Source organism: Lampris incognitus, chromosome 10, assembly GCF_029633865.1.
Source record: "Lampris incognitus isolate fLamInc1 chromosome 10, fLamInc1.hap2, whole genome shotgun sequence".
NCBI classification, from domain to species: domain Eukaryota; kingdom Metazoa; phylum Chordata; class Actinopteri; order Lampriformes; family Lampridae; genus Lampris; species Lampris incognitus.
Genome location: NC_079220.1, coordinates 14,922,120 through 14,940,664, shown reverse-complemented (window position 1 = coordinate 14,940,664; position 18,545 = coordinate 14,922,120). Strand labels below are relative to the sequence as shown.

The following is an 18,545-nucleotide window of genomic DNA, read 5'->3' as shown; positions in this document are numbered from 1 at the left end:
AAGACGTGTGTTGGCTGAGCTGCAGAGGAAGAAAGGATGGAGCAACGTGCTGTCTGCTCAACGTGTTAACTCATCAGACTCACACATGCCATCAAAGCGTCTGCCAACACACTCTTATTTCACTGGTTGCACAATAAATGGAAACTTACAGATAAATGAACATGATACAAAGTAGCCGGCCTGCGGTAACATGTAGACCTACACAAAGTAGCACGCTAGTGCGCAGGAATTGTTTGTGTGTTGCTTGGCAACAGTCCGGTCCAGTAGTGGAACTATTTGTGTTGAAGGAGTGTGAGGGAAAGTCATATATGTATGTTGCTTACTTTTAATCTTTGACCACATAGCCGCTATACTGTGTTTACATTGTTTGAACAGATGTCTGAAGGCTCATATGTAGTAGGACAAAGAGGGGGTTTACAGTTGCCTCTTCTTATGCCAAATGGTATGGGCCTGATAAAAGAGGGAGGTGTGAAAGCAATTTGAGTGTCACGGGAAGCGGTCCTGGAGGGTCCTGGCAGAAGGTGAGGACAAAGGGAGATGACCACTTGGAACAATAAAGAAGTTCTGTTACCCAGCAGGAGGGCAGTTCACCAAGATAAGTTGCCGCCTCCAAGACAGGATGAGGGAGAGACTCTTAAGAATGCACCCTCCATGATAAAAGAGACTCTGGGTACAAATCATTGTGACCAAAGCGATGGCCATTGTTCTACTGCATGGTATAAAGAGAGTGCGCTCTGAGATCGGGGCACGCACAAGCGTCTGAGCTTGTGCATCTATATTAAAATCGTGTGACAATACTGTAACAGATTTTTGTCTTGCTCCTCAATGTCAGAGTAGAATTAAATAATTGCCACGACAAGGAGCAAAATAAATGACTAAATAAACAAACAATTCATAATCTGTTGTCACTTATTACTGTTAACTAATAAATGGTGCTTGTAGAACTGTTCTATGTCACAGCCGTCCCTGCGCCCTCCCAGGACTCACCCTCTTCGTCCCAGTCTCCCTTATCTTGGCCACTCCCTGCTCTAGTTTCTCTCTCCTGTTTGTGTGTGTATGTGTCTTCAGGATTGGAGGCAGGTGTCGGGCAGGCAGAGCAGAGGTCCACATCCACCTTGCCAGATAACAGTACCGGTTTAGTTCAGTCTACGTGTCCAGCCTTTATGTTGAGACATTGCCTGTTACCTATTTCCTCATCTAGACCTGGCTCTCCGTGTTTCCCCACAGTCCTGCCTGCTCTGCTCTGCCCAGCCCCTGCCTCCGGTCATTAGTCTGTCTGTGTCGGCATATTTGGTTCAGTCTTGCAGCGCCGGTTAACAGTATAATCTGGCCACTATGGACTCCAGCCACCACAGATGGACTCCAGCTAGCCCTCGCCAATCAGGACATACTACTTGGGCAGCATGACAAGACCCCAAGAACCATCACGGACCAAGTTAGTACCGTTGTGCAGTCCCTCATGGACCTCCAAAGTGTAACCACGATGGAAGCGCGCCCTCACGTTTCGTTGTTCCCGCGCTCCGAAGAGACTTTTGAGGATCTGCACGCTTCCGGACACTCCCAGATCCCACCGCTGCCACCAATGTAACCGAGCATATTTCCGCCCGCTGCGGGATTCGATCCAGAGTTGTACTGCACCACGAGACGACAATGCTAACAGCTCGACTAAAGGGGGCCAACCCCCTGGCGAGCGGCCAGTGAGTCTTTTTGCAGGTTACAAAAGCAGTGTGGCTGCCCTGAGTCTCCCCGTAGCATCCAGTTCCACGCCCCTGCCCCTCGAACCGTCTGTGCCCACTCCTGGCGGCGACCCCAGGGGTTGCCGAGCCTTTCTGTTGTAGTGTTCGCTGGTTTTGGAACAACCTCATACGTACGCCAGTGAGAGAGCAAAGATCACCTATACCTGACTGGGTTGCTCTGAGATCCTGCGCTTGCTTGGGCAACTGCGGTGTGGGAGAAGCAAACCACTGTCTGCTCCACGTACACCAGCTTCACTCTGGAGATGAAGGGTTTCGATCATGCGGGGCAATCGTAGTGTGGCTGAGATGGCCATTGAATTTCGGGCTCTCGCCATGGAGAGTGGCTGGAACGATGAGTCTCTCCAGGGGGCGTTAGTGGGCTCGATGAACTCATCACTTTGGCCATACGAATCGAGAGTGCCAAAGGGAGAAGGCGGATAAGCAGTCCGCTTGTCTCCTCCATGCCTATTTCCCGTATCGATTCCTTCTGTTCTCCAGACTTCACTCAACCAGTAAACCACAAAGCTGGGCCGGACTCGTCTTTCCACAGAGGAACGTCAGCGGCGGTTCAACTCGAGGAGTTGTCTATACTGCAGCCAGGCAGGCCGTTTTCTATTTGCATGCCCAGCAACAGTCGGCTCGGCAGTAGTGGGAGAGATACTGCTGAGTCGAACCACTTACCTTGTCCTCAACTGGACACCACTTTGGTGTGGCGGGGCCAGCCTTGCCCTGTCTGCTCTTGTTGACTTGGTGCCGATGCGAGTTTTTTAGTCTGGCAAGTGGCCAGAAAGCTGGCTCTGGGCACCACTCCCATCAACCCGCCTCTGGAGTCCAACTCACTAAATGGCCAGCGCCTTGCCCGGATCACGGAGAAGACAGTTCCTGTCCTCCTCCATCTCTCGGGCAACCACCAGGAAAAGATCAGTTTTCACATCACAGACAGCCCTCATGCTCCAGTAGTTCTTGGGCACCCATGGTTGAGACTCCACAACCCATACCTCAGCTGGACCACGGTTGTTCTGTCACCCTCATGCGCCCTGCATAAGCAGACAGGCAGAAACTCCTCCCCCAATCATCATGTTGAAGACGACATTCAGTTCAGCTTCATTAATGATGAACATGGACGACATTATGGGGGGGCAAGGGGGCAATTGTCCCCCCCCAACTCACAAAGAATAATTAAAATAATATATCACATAACGTTATTTAAAAATAAACAAATATTATTTGCTGTAATTACACCTACGAGTCGCTGGGGGCAATGTAACGATCTGAAGCGAACCATGTCAGCTAGCTATGGGAGGCTAATTGAAAATGTCCAAACGCGTTAACACGTTATTAAGCTATTTTACAAAGAGAACAAAAATCAATAGGGCTGAAGAGAACGAAAATGAAGAATCGCGTCAGGACAATGATGTGTCTCTCACAGAGACAGGCAACAACAATCTCTGCGAGAAGTAGGCAATGCAGAGATGGAGCCTCCACAGCTGGCCACAACAAAGAAGAAACGTTTCGAACGGTAGGATTTGGAAACTGGAAGAAGGCATTGGAAAATACGGCGACCATCAAAAATGCAATGCACACATTTCTGTAGCTACGAAGCTGACCGCTTACATGAATTCATTAAAAAACTGGCAGTGTTGCTTCCCAAATCAGTACACCACAATTACGTGATTAAAAAAATATCCCCCCCCCCAATTTTGGGACCCAAATGTCGCCCGTGATGATTAACGTAAAGCTGAGAATACGATGCATATATGTAAGCTGTACACAAATAAAATATGCATCAAAGTTGTCGGAGTCTGTTGAACACGACATTCAGATCAACTTCGTTTAATGGTGACCTAGAGGCAGGGTAGAACTGAGAACACAATACAGTGAATATATGTAAGCTATTTATCATACGTGTTGGAGCCTGTTTTATTATTTCAAACATAAAATACAGTCAGACATGATAATATGTAAACATATAGAATTAAATCCACGTGAGAAACAAGATAAAGGCTGAGTATTAAAAACATTTGTCTAAACAGGGTAAGCATTATGAACATGACACAACACAGGTTGCTTTATGGCCGACAATTCAAGTTTTAGCCGACTCACGTTTCTACCCAATATCGGCAACTACAAGAATTTAACTCCATGCAACCAGATATAAAACTGTTTTCCAAACTCAAAATGTCCTAGCACAATATTAGATATGGATTTAACTCAACCGTCCGCGGTGGCGTAGCGGTCTAAGCATCGGCTTGGTGTCGATGCAGTTGCCCACTGGGGACTGGGGTTCGCGCCCCGGTCTCGTCAGATCCGACTATGGCCGGACTCGGTGAAGCAGCAATCATTGGCAACGCTGTCTTCGGGAGGGGGGCGGAGTCGGCTTGTGTTCGTCATGTGAATGCGTCTCTGTGTGTGTCGGAAAAACAGTGGTTCGGCTTGGATTCGCCTTGTCACGAAAGTGGGGAGGCGCTTTCCTTCGAGACTGCCGGCCGGAGAAATGCAGTTGGCGAACGCATGCAATACGAGGGTGGGTGTTTGAATTAAAATAGGGATCAATTGGCCACTAAATTGGGAGAAAAAAAGGGAAAAATCAGAAATAAATTTATTAAAAAAAAAAGATATGGATTTAACTCAAACTGACCTACCGACAATACTCTCAAAGGGCTGAAATGTAGCAGATGTCGGCGAGTAATGTCTGCATGTGCAAACAATGTTCCACCACAACACTTCCTTCTTCTGCCTTAACCACGCAGCAATCGCGAGACTACCTCATTAGGATGACATCATCCGCGAGGCCAAGTTCCCTTAAAGAGACGGTTCATATTGAGCTCAACTATACAAATGCCACTTTGGTTGCTTAGAAACATATAAAAGAAGGTCATCCGCACACAGGGAGAGTTTATGGACCAGGCCGTAGCAGGTGATGCCCTCAAACCCCTTACGGCTGCAAAGCCAGATGGCCAGAGGCTCGATAGCTAAACCGAATAACAGGGGCCTTGGTGAAGTGGTGAAACTAAAATGCACTCTTAGGGCTCAGGGTTGTCCCACGTTAAAATCTACAAGTGCATGACAGCTTGCTCATGGAGTTTTTGAGCCCTTACTGAACACGTTCGGTAAACCCACATTCCTGAAGATTATGCTCGAGGGAATAACCCACAATGCCCTGTGATGGCCTGGTGGTCTGTCCAGGGTGTCTCCCTGCCTGCCACCCAATGACCGCTGGGATAGGCTCCAGCATCCCCGTGACCCTGAGAGCGGGATAAGCATTTTGGTTAATGGATAATGGATATACAAATGTATTTTTATCAACTGCTGACAGTACAACAGGTAAGATTAATGCATGGAGTTCATTTTGCCATCATAACTGTTTGTACTCAGCCTCTGCTCTGACTCTCCCAGTGCGCAGTCCAGTGTCGGCGCCAGAACAAATCTGACGGCCGGGCCTACGGTTTTCACAGGGGGGGGGGGGCATGAGCATTAGGGCTGTCAAATTTACATTCTATATTTGAATATTCTCCGATTGTGAATCTTTTTATTTAATTATTTGCTAAATTAACCTTCGAATGTGCGTTTAGAATCCTTACTTGTGCTCTGCTCTTTCACCCCGTTGTTTTCCATTCGCGCACAGACGCTACAAGCAGATCGTAGCCATTTTCTTATAGCCATCATGATTTTACAGTTAGCTAGCTAGCTCCGTCGATTTTGCCGCGTTTTTAAAGTATCCTTTTCCTGTGTGTCACACGCAATGACCACCTGAATGGACAAAATCACACACTGATGTTCCGCTCCGGTGTCCTGCCAACCCCGCTCCTCCACAATCACGAAATTTAAGCATTTTATTTCCTTGATTATTATTATTATTATTGATTATGTATTTAAATGTGCTATGTGCATTAATTAATTTTAATTTTTATATGATGTTTAAGTACTAATTTTCACATCATCACTGGGTAATTGGCGGGGGGGCACAACTTTCATTTGGGGGGGGCGAGGCCCGGCCAATGCCCCCCCCGTAGCACCGACACTGGCGCAGTCTCTCCCTGAGCCCTCAGACCTCTCCACGGTTCCCTCAGTATATCATGATCGATTGTCAGTTTTTAGCAAACACCAGGCCCTATGACTGTGCCATAAATCAAATCAAATCAATTTTATTTATATCACAAATTACAAATTTGCCTCAGTGGGCTTAACAGCAACACAACATCCTGTCCTTAGACCCTCTCACCGGATAAGGAACAACTCCCTAAAAAAAACCTTTAACTTGCAACCTGGAGCACCTCTGCCCAGCAGCCGGCTTTACAACCTCTCCTGGTTGGAACAAGAGGCTATGGAAACGTACATTGGTGACTCCCTGGCTACAGGTATTATACGCCCCTCTTCTTCTCCAGTGGGTGCAGGGTTTTTCTTTGTGAGTAAGAAAGACGGCTCAGCTAGACCATGCATTGACTTTCGCAGCCTTAATCAGATTACCATTAAGAACAAATATTGTCACTAATCAGCGCTGCTTTTGCCCCCTCCACGGAGCCGTGGTGTTTTCTGGATCTCCACAATACCTACCACCTTGTGCGCCTGAGAGAGGGGGGATGAATGGAAGACAGCATTTAACACACCTCTCGGACACTTTGAGTACCTGGTAATGCTGTCGGCCTGAGGAATGCCCCTGTTGTGTTCTGACCTGAGGTAAATGATGTGTTAAGAGAGGATTAGGCATTTTGTGTTTGTATATCTTGATGACATTTTATTCTATTCCAAGGACCTCGACTCTCACCAGCTCCATGTTCGTCAGGTGCTCCAGCGCTTGCTGAAAGACAAACTATAAATCCACATCCATCATAGAGCTGCAGTACACCGATGACAACACCTCAACATCCCTCATAGAAGAGGATCTACAGAACATACTGGATGCCTTTGCAAAGGCATACAAGCAGCCTGGGCTGACCATTAACATGAAAAAGACCCATATCCTCTACCAGGCATAGCTGGGACTTTCAAATACTGTGTGAAAAACTTTGCAGAGATTTTATAAACCAGATTTTTGATTGTAATTGATTACAATGGTGAAGTGTTACAAATAGCCAAAGTTGTGTTCATGCGTTCAGTGATTTTGAAGCATCGATGGTGTAAATCTTCATCAATGACATCACACTCCATTTAACTGTTTACTTACAAAAGGAATGCAATTTTGCCTTCAATGTGTGTGTGTGTGTGTGTGTGTGTGTGTGTGTGTGTGTGTGTGTGTGTGTGTGTGCGTGCACGCATGCATGCATCAGATTTTTCTATCCTTATGGGGATCACATGTCCCCATTAGGATACAAAAACCTGAAACCACCTACCTTGTGGGGACATTTTATGGGTCCCCATGAGGAAAATGGTCTATTTTAGGGTGAGGACTTGGGTTTAGGGTTAAGGTTAGGATTAGGTTAAGGTTAGGGTAAGGGTTAAGGTTAGGAATGTAGTAATGATGGTTAAGGTTAGGGTTAAGGACTAGGGAATGAATGTAGTCAATGAGGGGTCTCCGGGGTGACATGGTGTGTGTGTTGTATTCGGTCAAATATCCAGGCCCTTTTTATAGTTTAATAGATAACAATGGTCTGGACCAGGGGTCGGGAACCTTTTTGACTGGGAGAGCCATAAAAGCCAAATATTTCTAAATATATTTCATTGAGAGCCATATAGTATTTTTAACGTATAATAAATTAAATATGTCTTACTTTTAATGCGACTTCTGGTGCTGCATGGTTTTGCTGATGGCCTTGTAGTCTGGTTCATACGTGGTGAGGTTGAGCTTCATGCAGGCGTTGAGGCTTCCATCAGTTAAACGTGAGCGTAGGTTGGTCTTAATGTTCCTCATATGCGAGAAAGACTGTTCACATGCATATGTAGAGCCAAACATGGTCAATACGGCAATACTCACACGCTGCATTGTGTGGTATGTCACAGGAAGCTCGTTCCAAGTTTTAAGAATCAGCTGGTCTTCAGGTTGAAGATTTTTAATTTCTGTCCACTTGTGTTCCCTCGCCAGCTCTGCTCGCTGTCGCGCAAGACTTTCCAACTCTCCATTAAGTGACTTGAACTTACTCATCCACATGTCTGATGCCTTCAGGTCAGCAACTTCCAGCTCAAAGTCTCCGATAGAGACCCCGGGGATGCATGTCAGGTCGATTTTGTCCACTGCACACTCATGTGGATGAGTGATGAACTTGAAAAGACCAGTGCGCGCACGAAATTCTCCAAAGCGTGCTTTGAATGACTGCAGGAGATTGAACGTAAAGCCAGCTAGCTGCTGGAGATCCAGATGTTGAGTGGAGTCACTTGCTAAGCATGCATCTCTAAATTGTTGCAGTCTTTCAAAGTGCAGAAGACGACCTGTTTCAATGTCCCTGAGAAAGACTTCCAGCTTGCTTTCAAATGCAAACACTGCTTGTTGAAGGGATGAGATTGTATCTCCAATACCTTGCATTTTCACATTGAGCTGGATCAGATGGCCAGTTATGTCCACGAGATAGTGAAACTGCAGGAGCCAGTCAGTGTTGTCTAGCTCAGGATGCTTGACGCCTTTCATTTCAAGAAAAGTCCGGATTTCACTCAGGCAAGCTGCAAAACGGCTGAGCACCTTCCCCCTTGACAACCAACGCACGTTGCTGTGTAAAAGCAGACCGGGATAATGATTCCCAACTTCTTCTAACAGAGCTTTAAACTGGCGATCATTTAAAGCTCGGGCAACAATAAAGTTGACCACTCGAATGACCAGAGACATCACCTCACCAAGCTCCTGGCCACACGTCTGAGCGCAAAGCGCCTCCTGGTGCAGGATGCAATGAAAACTTAGGATGGCTCTCTTTTCATGTTCACGGAGAAGCGCTACAAATCCTTTGTTCTTCCCCAACATACAGGGTGCACCATCAGTACAGACAGAAATAAGTTTATCCATCGGTAGTTTTTTTTCTTTAGCAAACTCCATGAAAGACGTGAATAAATCCTCTCCTCTTGTTGTCCCTTTCATTGGCAAAACAGCCAAGCTTTCCTCACGCAGTGTGTCACCTGCAGCATACCTGGCAATGATACTGCACTGAGATAGATGGCTAACGTCTGTTGACTCATCTAACGCGAGAGAAAAGTATGTCCCGGCGTTTATGTCCTTAATTTGTGTTTCCTCGACTTGATTTGCCATCATGATGCTAAGATCGTGCACAGTTCTTGCTGACAGGGGCGTGTCTTTTATTCGTTTGATTATCTTGTCTTTATTTGGGAAGTCATCAAACAGTTCATTGGCCACATCAAGCATGAATGTTTTGGCATACTCGCCATCTGTGAATGACTTTCCATTCCTTACTATTGCCAAAGCCCCCGCAAAGCTAGCGGAATTCCCGTCACCTTGCTTGGTCCACACACGTAGTTGCTGCTGACTCGTCTGCACTCTCCGCTGTAGCTCCTCGCGTGCCCTTTTCCTGCTGTCCCCCGCTGGAGATTTCGATGCAAATGAAGCATGGTGCGTATCGAAGTGCCGCTTTATATTTGACCGTTTCATCGATGCAATTTTATCATTGCATATTAGACATACCGCAGATCCTGCTCTCTCCACAAATGCAGATTCCTCTGTCCACGCAGCCTGGAATGCACGGTAATCATCGTCTTTTTTTCTTTTCGCCATCTTTTCCGTTACAAGGGTTGAAGCGGATAAACTAGTTGGCTATCTGATAAAATTGATTTCTTCACCTTTACAATGACCCGGACATGCTCGCGAGCCATTGGTTCCCGACCCGACCCACGGGTGACCCGTGAAATTTATCTTCAAAACTAATTTCTGTATACTTTAAAATGACACAGTATTATTAAGAAATATCACAAGCATTTTAAAATCAGTTCCAAACTGATTTTTTTGAAAAAAAAAAATTTTCAACTCAAAATTGTCTGGGAGCCATATGCCGTCACCGGAAGAGCCATATATGGCTCGCGAGCCATAGGTTCCCGACCGCTGGTCTGGACATATACACGTGCACGTACATGTGTGTGCACAGCCTCAAACAAACCCACAGCAGTCTCAAGGTTTACAGTGTTTGACTGTTTTTTTTTTATGGGGCTGTCTTTAATTATTTACCTCTCTCTCTCTCTCGTTCTCTCTCTCTCTCACAGGGAGGTGTCAATTACGTGCTTGTTTCATTTTACCATTCTTCTTCCTGCTCACTACAATAAAGCACTCTCTCCCTTCTTTAGGCGAGTCTTTATCACATTTTCTGGATGTTTTAAGACTTTTAATCTCCGTCAGCGTGTCATTGGCGGTCTGAACGTGGTAGACATGAGTATGCTGGGAATGAATAGCGATCAGCTGCATCGCTCTACACTGACGATTTACTCGGTGAGTGAGTGAGAGGCAGATAATCCATGAGTCATTGTAATCAGACAACTTACTTGTAATTGAAAATGTAACTGTAATCAGAGAACCTGTTTATCTGCGATAGTGGGGTGCAAAATGACCCCAGACTTGTCCTGTGAAACCATTTGCTCACTTAATGTCAATAGGAAAGTCATTTCTGTGATGTTAGAGAGAAATACTTTTTGGTGATTTGAAAGTACCTGAGGATTTTTGTTGGCACTGTGAGGTGAGTGAATGGAAGATTTAGGTTTGAATGTCATTTATGTAGTAGATAAACACATTTCTAGTAAGTAACCTGCGCCTCCTATACATGGTGTTGTTCAAATAAGGCCCGTATCAAGCCACTACCCAATAAGAGTCGCCCATCTCTGGTAACGACATTACGAGAGTCGTTTCTGCTCACAAATCTCGGTTTGCTTCGAGTTATTTTATAGTATATAGTTTGATTTTGGTTTTACAGTGCTTGTTTGTTTGCGGGGGTTTTGTCCAAAGGAGAGGTTTCTGTCAATGTGCTGACAGTTTGTCCTTGTTTATGTGGATGTTTTCATTTACATGTGTGCTTGTGTGTGTGTGTGTGTGTGTTGTCTCTAAAACAGAGCCTGATGGATCAGTTCAACCCAAGCCTACAAAAACTGATCTTACTGGGCGATAGCTACATCCAAGCTTTTCAGGGTAAGCGATGTATGACGGAAGGAAGGAATAAAGGGAAGAATAAGGAAATAAGGGAGAAATAAAGACATAAGGTAATAAGGAAATAAGGGGAAAATGATGGAATAAGGCAATAAGGGAAAATGAGGACATAAGGGAATAAGGGAAAAATAAAGAAATAAGGGAAAAATACATGAAAAATAAGAAAATATGGAAAAAAATATGGAAATAAGGAAAGGACATGGCAACAGGCATGGGCGCAAGTCCATGAATACTGGGATGGCATCCAATGCTTTACTTGTGACCCCTGTCCATAGGGTTAGCGGTTGTGTCAGGAAGGGCATCCGACGTAAAATTTTGCCAAATCAGTATGTGGATTGACAAGACCTTGCCGGATCTGTCGAGACCTGTGTTAACAAGGCTGCCATTGGTGCTGTGCCCTCACAGGGTACCAATGGAAACTATAAGATCCGCTGTGGTGACCATGGATGTATTATAGTAGAACTGGATACTGGATCTAAAAATGGCGCCTATTCATTCCTATGAGAATTGCTCGCCTGCCGCACACGCCGAAAAAGTTTCTCAGGGTGCCTGTTCAAGGGGGAGGGGGAACTGGGGGGAATAGCGTGATCCTCCCACGCGCTACATCCCCCTGGTGAAACTCCTCACTGTCAGGTGAAAAGAAGCTGCTGGTGACTCCACGTGTATCGGAGGAGGCATGTGGTAGTCTGCAACCCTCCACAGATCGGCAGAGGGGGTGGAGCAGCGACCGGGACAGCTCGGAAGAGTGGGGTAATTGGACGGGTACAATTGTGGAGAAAATGGGGGGGGGGGATAAAAAAGGGAAAGGAAATAAGGAAAGAAAGAAAGACAAAAGGAAAGAACGAAGGAAAGATAGAAAGAAAAAAGTAGGAAAGAAAGAAAGAGGACTTGAAGTTGCTACAGTGAATATTGACTTCTCTATGTGGGCTTTGCTTTGTATGGGAGTCACGCAGCTTACTTTATAAGTGCCATAAACTTAACTGGTTGTGATGGAGTCAGAGGTTATGGGAGTTTCAATCACTCTATTTTACCCCAGCTGATGACCTTATTCCAAAGTCTGTACACTTTGGGAATATCTTGACGGTGTTATGGCCCAGGTTTGGTTTAGGGCTGAAAGAGCTTGTCCTCTAGGCATCGTTGCTCATCTGCTCAGAGACTACATTCAGTATTACTGTTTACTGTCTGTTTGTTTTTTTACATCAGTCTCCTGCATGGGTGGATGAGACATCGGGTCATTTCAGTCAGAGGCACAACATGATATAGGTTTCTCTTGAGGCCTATTTTAGCTATAATGCCAATATTATTGTGAGCCGGGGCAAATATTTACCTCTTGTGAAGACATTTAACATCTCAGTAGAATCTGAAGCAGAAGTTAATTTTCCATTTTCTGCCAAACAGTTAGCAACGCTATCTTCCTTTCTAGGCAAGAAGGTCCTGGGTTCGAACCCCAGGCCGTCCCAGGTGTGTGTGGAGTTTGCATGTTCTCCCTGTGTCTGCGTGGGTTTCCTCCAGGTGCTCTGATTTCCTCCAAACCATCAAAAAGACATGCATGTTAGGGTTAATACTCCTGCCTGTGCCCCTGAGCAAGGGAATGGAAAGAAGAACTGGAGCTGGTTTCTGCAGCTGCCCACTGCTTCTATACAATAGGATGTGTTAAATGCAGAGAACAAATTTCATTTTATGTATGTACAATGACAAATAAAGTCTATTCTATTCTATTCTATATTCTAGTTCATGTAGACCGCTATCAATTTTGCTGATGGATGCTAAATCCAAAATGAAATACAGTTGTAGAGGTAAATTTTACACACTAATATGTGCATATATACTGAGTCATAGAAAGACCAGTCCACTTATAACCCCAGAGACATGAGGATTATGGTTGCCCCGGCTCACATCGCCAACACTAAACATTTAATTAGCCTCCTTCTGTGCAGGCTGAAGGCATAAACGTTTACATTTTAATGATGGGCCCCAGCCAATACCGGGGCCTAATATAAATAAAGCCTCCATTACACGGAGTCTAGATTATATGGACTCTGCTGCCCCGTGTAAATGAAGACAAAAAACAACTCTCTGCCCATTTACCAGACAGATCGTGGTCGTCGATTATGTGCTTTTTCACCCTGCTTGTTTTGAAGGGGGATCTCACAAGCTTGTGCTATCTGAATCTGTTAATCCTATGCCCTTTGATAGAGTTCCCCATTAAGCAGCATCCACTGCGATACGCACCAGCCATGTGCCGCTAATCTCAATTGCTTTGACAAGATAGGATTGCTTTAAATCAATGAGCGATGGAGGGAAATTTCTGGAAAATCTATGGAGTGCCGCTAACAACATGGAGAAAGGATTCGTGGTAAAAACCTTCATTTTCATAAGCCTAGCTTTGTCGGTAGGAGGAAATATGATTATTATGAGGCACAGTTTTGGAACGAGCACTTAAATATCAGGCTATTTACATGTTAGAGCTGTAGGGTATGGTAATGGGGCCCGAAACTTGAATGCTTGGTCGATTAATCTCTTTGCCTTGTGGTAGGAGGTAAGTCTGCGAAATGCTTTTAAACTAATGTTTTTATTCCTGCGCTTTTAATGTATGAGACCTCCATGTCTGCAAAGTGTGCTGCATTAACTAAATTTGCAATTCAATTGACTGTGTGTGTGTGTGTGTGTGTGTTTGCTGAAGCTCTTGCTGTAACCAGTGAAGCCTACTTTAATGCCATCGCTAAGATTGGAGAGCAGGCCTTTCGTACCATGTCCTCACAATCAATAGGTAAGACAACCAAGATGTGTATGTATGTGTAGGTATTTATGTGTTGTGTGTGTGTGTGTGTGTGTATGTATTTCTGTGTGTGTGTGTGGTTGTGTGTACAGGTGTGTGAGTTCAAACGGTACAAATCAAACATTTGAAGTAGGAACACGAAGAGAGTCTAGTCCCCCGGGCATGGTTGTGCGTCGCCTTTGCTCTGCTCATGGCTCGTTATGAACTCAGTCAGACTTTGTCTCCTTCACAGGATCAAACAGACTGGAGTGTGCTCTCCTTGCTTTTACTTGTCTTGCCCCTCATCGCTTGGGTCCCTGCTCCGTCCAAAGTGAAACGAGCTAGCTGCTGTGCATGTACTGCACGCGCCCGGTGTTTTACCGTTTAAACCCTTCACACTGACAGACAATAAACTGATGCGGAGCAGGTCTTAAGGTTTCAGGCAGACGGACCAGGTGGCGAACCGGCCAAACGTGGTTAACTCTGCAGGTCCCACATGCTCTTGCAGTCGGCTGCAAAGCCCGCGCTTTCCTTATCAGAGCTGGATGTACGATGTGTGACAGCTGCTTAAAAAGCGGATGAGTTTCTACAAGGGGAGCTGTCAGGTCGCGTATGTTTCGATGCATTTCTCATGAGTTATACAGCCGGGAGGCCTCGGTGTTGCTGGAGAAGGTATACGCATCAGGTGCCACCGGGCGCATGAATAATGGAGGATAACAGGCAGATGGCTTTGCTGTGTTCACTTAACCCGGCCTCTTTTAAATGGACTTGCAGAAGGTCTGCTGGTGTGTGCTGGAAATAAGCCAAACTCAGTCTTTTAGTTGATGCCAATGTTGACTGGCTGTCTTTTCAGCCGGGAGGTGGGTCCCTCGGACTGTGCCACGTGGTAGACAGCAGGTTGAGCTCCATGTGTGTGTGTGTGTGCGTGCCACGTTTTCCTATCCTAATGGGGGCCAAATGTCCCCACTAGGATAGGAAAACCTGAATCCACCAACTTTGTGGGGACATTTTATGGGTCCCCATGAGGAAAAGGATCTATTTTAGGGTTCGATTTTGGTTTTAGGGTTAAGGATAGAATTGGGATTAGGTTAAGATCAAGGTAAGGGTTAAGGTTGGGCATGTGGTTATGATGGTTAAGGTTAAGGCCAGGGAATGAACGTAGTCACTGAGGGGTCCCCACGAGTATAGGGTGACGTGTGTGTATGTGTGTGTGTGTGTGTGTGTGTGTGTGTGTGTGTGAATAAGACAAAAAGGGAGATGTGTTTGGTGTCTGCACGAATGAAAATTAATGCACTAAATACACAAAATAATACAGGCTGACATGAAGTAGCGTGTCTCTAGTGATGTCCACCTTGTCTTTCAGGGGACGTGCTGGTTCAGCTCTCAGCGCACCAGAGGAAGCTGACCATGGAGCTGGAGGGAGTTGTAGGTTCAGTTCAGTGTCCAGTTTGATGAGTATACATTTAACATCTGCTCGGTGTAGTTTTGTGAAGTTCTGTTTCCATTTGACGCGTTTCCCTCTAGTTCCACTGGTTCCACAGGGAAGTTCTGCAGGAGATGGACAATAACATCCGACTGGACAAAGACTATTTATCAGTGAGTCGAAGCTGGGGCCATCTGAGATCGTTTGAGATCGTGTCCAGGTCCTGAAGCTTTGTGTCCAGAAAGCAGTGGGCTTTAAAACTACAGGACCAACGTTTGTTTGCGGTCGCGTGATTCTGATGATGCGCGAGATTCAGATGGAGGGCAGGAAGTGAAAAGCAGACGAAGTGGTCACTGCACACACGGTGCGTGTTATCCGACTCGGCTCCTCCCGACCGCAGACGACGGCTCGCAAGCCATTTTTTCAGGCGTTTCCGGTCTATTTCTTGCATTCCCCCCCCCCCATGAACACCTTTTGGTACTCAATAAAAACTCCTTGTGGTTTCTCAGTTAATGACGCCAAACATAGGCATTTCGAAAGTTTGTGACAGTGCTTCCTAAGTAGAAAATCACTTCCTGCCCTCCATCTGTAGTTCGTGACGTCATATGCAAACAACCTATACTTTATACAATACTTCTCTTTTTGTTGCATGTTCTGGGCATGTTTACTGCAGCCCTGCTGTGAGGTATTTACATTAATCCAGGCTTAAGTATCAGATGACAGCGTTCCTCTTCAAATCATTATTTGATGTTGCCAAAACGTTTCTGAATACACCTTCTCCATGAAGAGGGACACTCTTCACATTAGCAGCCCGCATGAAATCCAGCTCACGAGATTTTAACAAAACCACAACTGGTTTAACAAAGTATATCTTTCTCTGATATTTTACTTGTATTTGTCTTTCCTTACCTACATTGGTTATGGTTTTTCTGATTGGATGTATGCATAGAGTATAACGTGCACTAAATAGTAGTATAGTGGTGTGACGGTACCATGGGGGTGTTTCTTTTTCACAGAGCAGCAGGAGGCGCTATGAGATGGAGGTGCGCACCCAGGCTACAGCTCTGGAGAGACAGTTAAGGAGAGGCGTTAACCAGGTTAGTGTGTGCGTGTGTGTGTGCTCATATGAATGTGCACTTGGCACGTTTGTGTTCTTCTGAGTGTGCAGGTCTTTTTGGGGATACATATTGCATGTGAGGCGGCACGGTGGCGCAGTGGTTAGCGCGGTCGCCTCACAGCAAGAAGGTCCTGGCTTCGAGCCCCGGGGTAGTCCAACCTTGGGGATCATCCTGGATCATCCTCTGTGTGGAGTTTGCATGTTCTCCCCGTGTCTGTGTGGGTTTCCTCCAGGTGCTCCGGTTTCCTCCCACAGTCCAAAGACATGTAGGTCAGGTGAATTGGCCGTACTAAAATTGTCCCTAGATGTGAACGTGTGTGTGTGTGTGTGTCGGCCCTGTGATGGACTGGCAGCTTGTTCAGGGTGTCTCCCCGCCTGCCGCCCAATGACTGCTGGGAGAGGCTCCAGCATCCCCGCGACCCTGAGAGCAGGATAAGCGGTTTGGATAATGGATGGATGGATGGATGGATATTGCATGTGTACATGTCTGTATGTGTGGTATACATATGTGGCTATAAGCAGGTGTGTAGCATATATCTGCTTGAAAAGAATTACACATTTGTTATCATATAGATAGATAGATAGATAGATAGATAGATAGATAGATAGATAGATAGATAGATAGATAGATAGTGAGAGGAGAAGGTCTATAATGTATTTCCTCATGTGTGTCACCAGGATGGCAGTGAGTATGTGAGGTTCCTCAGGGAGAGTCATGGTGAAGCCCTGAAGGAGGAGGAGAGGAGATATCGCTTCCTGGCTGAGAAACACTGCAGCCTCACACAGTCCATAGTCCAACTCATTAATAAGGTGTCACACCTCCTTCAAACAGTACTCACAAGATTCATTTGGGCCTTGCTCTGACCTACATGCATGCCATATTGCAGGGGGCTGTTCAGAATAAAAGGCAATAAAATGAATGGGTGGTGCTCTTGTTCAACTCGGGTGTGTTTTCCATATATTTATACTGCTCTGGAGGTGCAGACTGAGCTACCCCGCGGCCTGTCCCGTTATTGATTGACAACCTGATTTGTTCTCGTGCAGATTTGTCCTCGTGTGTCCATCACAGTGGTACTCACTCATTTTCTTAGGAGAGCCACTTATGAGTAAGACCATTGCTCAAAGAGCCACAGAGCTTGCAAAACATTTCGCAAATACAAAGCTTCACACATAGGCTATACGTCTACCCATGATCCCACGCTGTTACGTAGCCTACGTTCGTTGAAGTATCTTCAGTATGCTGCCACCTGCTGGATAATTCATTTCAATGCGCTAAAACAGGACACAAACGGAACCTATAGAAGTTATAGCTGTGTTCTTATTGTTATCAGTGGATCTATATGAGGCGCAAAACAAAGTCTCACGAGCCGCGTCAAGAGTAACACTGATCCAGTAAGAAAGGAAGTTAAAGCAAATAATTAAGGACACTAAGAGTCCTTTACAACCACTATTTGACCTTTGTAAGCAGGAACACCCTTCTAGAGAACGAGAAACCCTCCAGTTAATGTCTGTCAATAAACATTGTGTCCAGATGACGTAATATAACTTTGCTTGACCTCCAATTAATGAATAATGAATGAATTATTCATTACTCATTAATTGGAGGTCAAATAATGAACACATACAGTCACTTTTTGACTTAGAACATTTACACAAATGTTATTGTTTATGTGTGCGTTTGAATATGTATACTTTTGTGTGTGTGCATGTGCGTGTGTGCGCGCGCGCATGTGCACGTGTTTATATGTGTGGCAGACAGGGGACGGTCTCCAGCTGAAAGCTGATGTCTGGAGAGAGGCGGTGAACGCTACCAGAAGGCCAGAGACCACAGGAGTCTTTGGGCTGGACAACACGGTCAGTTGAGAGAGAGCGAGAGCGAGAGAGAGAGAAAGAGAGAGAGAGAGCGTATATGTACACTCGAGGAAGTGGTAGTTGGTTGGGGGAAGGTAAACAATGAGCAGCGTATTTTTACAGTTGATTTAGTGTACTAACTTGAATATCTATTTATTAGTCATTGTAGAAACCCTGTTGCAGTGGAAAGTGCTGAAAACCAGATTACGTTGCTTGTAACAGTGATGGTTGTTTTAGAAATTATTGAGCTCATGTGTCTCACAACGTACTACCACTATTACTACTACTACTACTACCACTACTACTACTTTCGGCTGCTCCTGTTAGCGATCGCCACAGCGGATCATCTGTTTCCATTTCTGTGTCTCACAACGATGACCTCAAATCTTGTGAAACAGGAAAAATAGTTAATTAGTGCAAAAAATATCAAACTGTGCCACTGGTGATGGTGGAGCATGGGAGTTGGAACTACGTTGAGATGAAGATGAGGTAGAAATTGTGAGGAAGGGGCGTACGGGTGCTGATGGTCTATTGCCTACCAACACAGGGATTGCCGGTTCGAATCCCCGTGTTGCCTCCGGCTTAGTCGGGCGTCCGTA

At 45.6% G+C, this 18,545-nt stretch overlaps 1 protein-coding gene across 1 annotated transcript in view; it reads left to right on the top strand.

The window, feature by feature from the left end:
* Positions 1-9,935: 9,935 nt before the first annotated feature.
* baiap2l2a (BAR/IMD domain containing adaptor protein 2 like 2a) overlaps positions 9,936-18,545 on the top strand; it is a 33,917-nt gene continuing 25,307 nt past the window's right edge. Inside the window, exons 1-8 of the mRNA XM_056288491.1 lie at positions 9,936-10,089; positions 10,704-10,779; positions 13,481-13,567; positions 14,919-14,980; positions 15,080-15,151; positions 15,995-16,075; positions 16,774-16,905; positions 17,851-17,949. Coding sequence (XP_056144466.1) covers positions 10,030-10,089; positions 10,704-10,779; positions 13,481-13,567; positions 14,919-14,980; positions 15,080-15,151; positions 15,995-16,075; positions 16,774-16,905; positions 17,851-17,949 — 669 coding nt within the window. The 5' untranslated portion in view covers positions 9,936-10,029. The remainder of the gene's footprint in view (positions 10,090-10,703; positions 10,780-13,480; positions 13,568-14,918; positions 14,981-15,079; positions 15,152-15,994; positions 16,076-16,773; positions 16,906-17,850; positions 17,950-18,545) is intronic.